The sequence below is a fragment of the Calidris pugnax genome, unplaced genomic scaffold, assembly GCF_001431845.1.
Source record: "Calidris pugnax isolate Ruff unplaced genomic scaffold, ASM143184v1 scaffold803, whole genome shotgun sequence".
NCBI classification, from domain to species: Eukaryota; Metazoa; Chordata; class Aves; order Charadriiformes; family Scolopacidae; genus Calidris; species Calidris pugnax.
The window spans coordinates 33,462-39,420 of record NW_015091480.1 but is presented as its reverse complement, the minus strand read 5'-3'; the positions used below and the strand labels follow the sequence as shown (position 1 = coordinate 39,420).

Genomic DNA, 5,959 nt, shown 5'->3' with positions numbered 1-5,959 from the left:
GCCCAGTTCAGGCCTCCTGGGGCCCAGTTCAGCCCAGTTCCCTCCCAGTTTGCCCCAGTTTAGCCCAGTTTGGTCCCACTTTCTCCCAGTTTAGCCCAGTTCAGGCCTTCTGGGTCCCAGTTTAGGCCAGTTCCCCCCATTTCAGCCCAGTTCCCTCCCAGTTTGCCCCAGTTTAGCCCAGTTTGGTCCCACTTTCTCCCAGTTTAGCCCAGTTCAGGCCTTCTGGGTCCCAGTTTAGGCCAGTTCCCCCCATTTCAGCCCAGTTCCCTCCCAGTTTGCCCCAGTTTAGCCCAGTTTGGTCTCACTTTCTCCCAGTTTAGCCCAGTTCAGGCCTTCTGGGTCCCAGTTTAGGCCAGTTCCCCCCATTTCAGCCCAGTTCCCTCCCAGTTTGCCCCAGTTTAGCCCAGTTCAGGACTCCTGGGTCTCAGCTTAGGCCAGTTTCCCCCCAGTTCAGCCCAGTTTTCCCCCAGTTTCTCCCCAGTTTAGACCAGTTTCTCCCAATTTGGCCCAGTTCAGGCCTCCTGGGGCCCAGTTCAGCCCAGCTTCCTCCCAGTTCAGCCCAGTTTCTCCCCAGTTTAGCCCAGTTCAGGCCTCCTGGGGCCCAGTTCAGCCCTGTTCCCTCCCAGTTCAGCCCAGTTTGCCACCTGTTTCTCCCCAGTTTAGCCCAGTTCAGGCCTCCTGGGGCCCAGTTCAGCCCAGTTTCCCCCCAGTTTGCCCCAGTTTAGCCCAGTTTGGTCCCGCTTTCTCCCAGTTTAGCCCAGTTCAGGACTCCTGGGGCCCAGTTTAGGCCAGTTCCCCCCAAGTTCAGCCCACTTTGCCCCAGTTTAGCCCAGTTTGCCCCCAGTTTCTCCCAGTTTAGCCCAGTTCAGGACTCCTGAGGCCCAGTTCAGCCCAGTTTGGCCCAGTTTAGCCCAGTTTGGTCCTGCTTTCTCCCAGTTTAGCCCAGTTCAGGCCTCCTGGGGCCCAGTTCAGCCCTGTTCCCTCCCAGTTCAGCCCAGTTTGCCACCTGTTTCTCCCCAGTTTAGCCCAGTTCAGGCCTCCTGGGGCCCAGTTCAGCCCAGTTCCCTCCCAGTTTGCCCCAGTTTAGCCCAGTTTGGTCCCACTTTCTCCCAGTTTAGCCCAGTTCAGGCCTTCTGGGTCCCAGTTTAGGCCAGTTCCCCCCATTTCAGCCCAGTTCCCTCCCAGTTTGCCCCAGTTTAGCCCAGTTTGGTCCCGCTTTCTCCCAGTTTAGCCCAGTTCAGGACTCCTGGGGCCCAGTTTAGGCCAGTTCCCCCCAAGTTCAGCCCACTTTGCCCCAGTTTAGCCCAGTTTGCCTCCAGTTTCTCCCAGTTTAGCCCAGTTCAGGACTCCTGAGGCCCAGTTCAGCCCAGTTTGGCCCAGTTTAGCCCAGTTTGGTCCTGCTTTCTCCCAGTTTAGCCCAGTTCAGGCCTCCTGGGGCCCAGTTCAGCCCTGTTCCCTCCCAGTTCAGCCCAGTTTGCCACCTGTTTCTCCCCAGTTTAGCCCAGTTCAGGCCTCCTGGGGCCCAGTTCAGCCCTGTTCCCTCCCAGTTCAGCCCAGTTTGCCACCTGTTTCTCCCCAGTTTAGCCCAGTTCAGGCCTCCTGGGGCCCAGTTCAGCCCAGCTTCCTCCCAGTTCAGCCCAGTTTCTCCCCAGTTTAGCCCAGTTCAGGCCTCCTGGGGCCCAGTTCAGCCCAGTTCCCTCCCAGTTTGCCCCAGTTTAGCCCAGTTTGGTCCCGCTTTCTCCCAGTTTAGCCCAGTTCAGGACTCCTGGGGCCCAGTTTAGGCCAGTTCCCCCCAAGTTCAGCCCACTTTGCCCCAGTTTAGCCCAGTTTGCCTCCAGTTTCTCCCAGTTTAGCCCAGTTCAGGACTCCTGAGGCCCAGTTCAGCCCAGTTTGGCCCAGTTTAGCCCAGTTTGGTCCTGCTTTCTCCCAATTTGGCCCAGTTCAGGCCTCCCGGGGCCCAGTTCAGCCCAGTTTGCCCCCAGTCCAGCCCAGTTTTCCCCCAGTTTCTCCCAGTTCAGCCCACTTTCCCCCCAGTTTAGCCCAGTTCCCTCCCAGTTTGCCCCAGTTTAGCCCAGTTTGGTCTAGCTTTCTCCCAGTTTAGCCCAGTTCAGGCCTCCTGGGGCCCAGTTCAGCCCTGTTCCCTCCCAGTTCAGCCCAGTTTGCCACCTGTTTCTCCCCAGTTTAGCCCAGTTCAGGCCTCCTGGGGCCCAGTTCAGCCCAGTTTCCCCCCAGTTTGCCCCAGTTTAGCCCAGTTTGGTCCCGCTTTCTCCCAGTTTAGCCCAGTTCAGGACTCCTGGGGCCCAGTTTAGCCCAGTTTGCCCCCAGTTCAGCCCAGTTTGCCACCTGTTTCTCCCAGTTTAGCCCAGTTTCTCCCCAGTTTAGTCCAGTTCAGGACTTCTGGGGCCCAGTACAGCCCAGTTTGCCCCCAGTTTGCCCCAGTTTGGTCCTGTTTTCTCCCAGTTTAGCCCAGTTTGGTCCCACTTTCTCCCAGTTTAGCCCAGTTCAGGACTCCTGGGGCCCAGTTTAGGCCAGTTTCCCCCCGGTTCAGCCCACTTTCTCCCAGTTTAGCCCAGTTCAGGCCTTCTGGGGCCCAGTTTAGGCCAGTTTCTCCCCAGTTCAGCCCAGTTTACCCCAGTTTCTCCCCAGTTTAGCCCAGTTCAGGACTCCTGGAGCCCAGTTTAGCCCAGTTTCCCCCCAGTTTAGCCCAGTTCAGGCCTCCTGGGGCCCAGTTCAGCCCAGTTCCCTCCCAGTTTGCCCCAGTTTAGCCCAGTTTGGTCCCACTTTCTCCCAGTTTAGCCCAGTTCAGGCCTTCTGGGTCCCAGTTTAGGCCAGTTCCCCCCATTTCAGCCCAGTTCCCTCCCAGTTTGCCCCAGTTTGCCCCGTTTGCGCAGGTCCCTGGTGCGCTGGGACATCGAGGTCCTGGGCGAGGGCAGCTTCGGCGACACCCCGGCCCTGCGCCTGCTGTGAGTCCCCGGGGCGGCCCCAAGTGGCCCCAAGGTGTCCCCAATGTCCCCAAGGTGTCCCCAAGGTGTCCCCAATGTCCCCAAGGTGTCCCCATGGTGGCCCCAAGGCTCTCATGGTGTCCCCGTGGTGTCCTCCGTGTCCCCAACCTGTCCCTGTGGTGTCCCCAAGGTCCCCAACCCGTCCCCAAGGTCCTCGGTGTGTCCAGGAGGTCCCCAAGGTGTCCCCAACCTGTCCCCATGTTGTCCTCAAGGTGTCCCCAATGTGTCCCAAACCTATCCCTGAGGTGCCCAATGTGTCCCCAACTCATCCCCATGGTGTCCCCAAGGTGGCCCTGATGTTCTCCTGGTGTCCCCATGGTGTCCTCCGTGTCCCCAACCTGTCCCTGTGGTGTCCCCAAGGTGGCCCTGAGGTTCTCATGATGTCCCCGTGGTGTCCTCCGTGTCCCCAATGTGTCCCCAACCTGTCCCCAATGTCCCCAACCCATCCCCAAGGTGTCCCCAAGGTCCCCAAGGTGTCCTCAAGGTCCCCATGGTGTCCCCAAGGTGTCCCCGAGGTTCTCCTGATGTCCCCGTGGTGTCCTCCATGTCCCCAACCTGTCCCCATGGTGTCCCCAATGTCCCCAACCCGTCCCCAAGGTGTCCCCAGTGTCCCCAACCCATCCCCATGGTGTCCCCAAGGTATCCCCGAGGTTCTCATGGTGTCCCCGTGGTGTCCTCCGTGTCCCCAATGTGTCCCCAATGTCCCCAACCTGTCCCCGAGGTCCCCGTGGTGTCCTCAAGGTCCCCAAGGTGGCCCCAACCTGTCCCCATGTTGTCCTCAAGGTGTCCCCGATGTGTCCCCAACCTGTCCCCAAGATCGTCATGGTGTCCTCAATGTGTCCAGGAGGTCCCCAAGGTGTCCCCAACCCATCCCCATGGTGTCCCCAAGGTGTCCCCAACCCATCCCCGTGGTGTCCCCAAGGTGGCCCTGAGGTTCTCATGATGTCCCCGTGGTGTCCTCCGTGTCCCCAATGTGTCCCCAACCTGTCCCCAATGTCCCCAACCCATCCCCAAGGTGTCTCCAAGGTCCCCAAGGTGTCCTCAAGGTCCCCATGGTGTCCCCGAGGTTCTCCTGGTGTCCCCGTGGTGTCCTCCATGTCCCCAACCTGTCCCCATGGTGTCCCCAATGTCCCCAACCCGTCCCCAAGGTGTCCCCAGTGTCCCCAACCCATCCCCATGGTGTCCCCAATGTCCCCAACCTGTCCCCGAGGTCCCCATGGTGTCCCCGAGGTCCCCAAACTGTCCCCATGTTGTCCTCAAGGTATCCCCAACGTGTCCCCCCTGTCCCCAACCTGTCCCCGAAGTGTCTCTGTGGTGTCCCCAAGGTCCCCAGGCCACTCCCAGTGTGTCCCTGAGGTCCCCAAGGTGTCCCAAGGGTCCCCGAAGTGTCACCAGGGTGTCCCCGGGGGTGACAGGGGGTGTCCCCACAGGTTGATCACTGCCGGGCGCTTGGGGACCATCGGGGACGGGGCCTTCGCCGGACTGGTGCTACTGGAGTACTTGTGAGCAGGACTGGGAGGGACTGGGAGGCACTGGGGAGGGACTGGGGAGCACTGGGAGGGGACTGGGATGTGGTGGGAGGCACTGGGAGGGGATTTGGGAGCACTGCTTGGACTGGGGAGGCACTGGGGAGGGACTAGAGGGCACTGGGTTGGACTGGGGAGTGCTGGGGAGGGACTAGGGGGAAATAGGAGAGGACTGGGAGGCACTGGGAGGGCACTGGGAGGCACTGGGAGGGACTGGGAGGCACCGGGAGGGACGGGGAGGGACTGGGGAGCACTGGGTTCTACTGGGAGGCACTGGGGAGGGACTGGGAGGCGCTGTGTTGGACTGGGGGGTGCTGGATTGGAGTGGGAGACACTGGGGAGGTGGCTAGGAGGGCCTGGGGAGCACTGGGTTCTACTGGGAGGCACTGGGGAGGGACTGGGAGGCGCTGTGTTGGACTGGGGGGTGCTGGATTGGAGTGGGAGACACTGGGGAGGTGGCTAGGAGGGCCTGGGGAGCACTGGGTTCTACTGGGAGGCACTGGGGAGGGACTGGGAGGCGCTGTGTTGGACTGGGGGGTGCTGGATTGGAGTGGGAGACACTGGGGAGGTGGCTAGGAGGGCCTGGGGAGCACTGGGTTCTACTGGGAGGCACTGGGGAGGGACTGGGAGGCGCTGTGTTGGACTGGGGGGTGCTGGATTGGAGTGGGAGACACTGGGGAGGTGGCTAGGAGGGCCTGGGGAGCACTGGGTTCTACTGGGAGGCACTGGGGAGGGACTGGGAGGCGCTGTGTTGGACTGGGGGGTGCTGGATTGGAGTGGGAGACACTGGGGAGGTGGCTAGGAGGGCCTGGGGAGCACTGGGTTCTACTGGGAGGCACTGGGGAGGGACTGGGAGGCGCTGTGTTGGACTGGGGGGTGCTGGATTGGAGTGGGAGACACTGGGGAGGTGGCTAGGAGGGCCTGGGGAGCACTGGGTTCTACTGGGAGGCACTGGGGAGGGACTGGGAGGTGCTGTGTTGGACTGGGGGGTGCTGGATTGGAGTGGGAGACACTGGGGAGGTGGCTAGGAGGGACTGGGAGGGACTGGGGAGCACTGGGTTCTACTGGGAGGCACTGGGGAGGGACTGGGAGGTGCTGGGAGGGGACTGGAGAACACTGGGAGGCACTGGGATGTACTGGGAGGCACTGGGGAGGGCCTGGGAGGGAACTGGGAGGCACTGGGATGTACTGGGAGGCACTAGGAGGGGACTGTGAGGGGACTGAGAGGCACTGGGTTGGACTGGGAGGCACTGGGGAGGGACTGGGGAGCACTGGGAGCGGACTGGGAGGGGGCTGGGAGGGACTGGGAGGGACTGGGAGGGACTGGGAGGGAACTGGGAGGCACTGGGTTGGACTGGGAGGCACTGGGAGGGGTCTTGGAGGGAAGTGGGAGGCACTGGGTGGGACTGGGGGGCACTGGGGGGGGACTGG

At 61.9% G+C, this 5,959-nt stretch overlaps 1 protein-coding gene across 1 annotated transcript in view; it reads left to right on the top strand.

Moving 5' to 3' along the window:
• Positions 1-5,711: 5,711 nt before the first annotated feature.
• Positions 5,712-5,959, top strand: part of LOC106899779 (leucine-rich repeat LGI family member 4-like) — a 6,420-nt gene continuing 6,172 nt past the window's right edge. The window contains exon 1 of the mRNA XM_014961690.1: positions 5,712-5,762. Within this exon, the coding sequence (XP_014817176.1) occupies positions 5,712-5,762 (51 nt within the window). The remainder of the gene's footprint in view (positions 5,763-5,959) is intronic.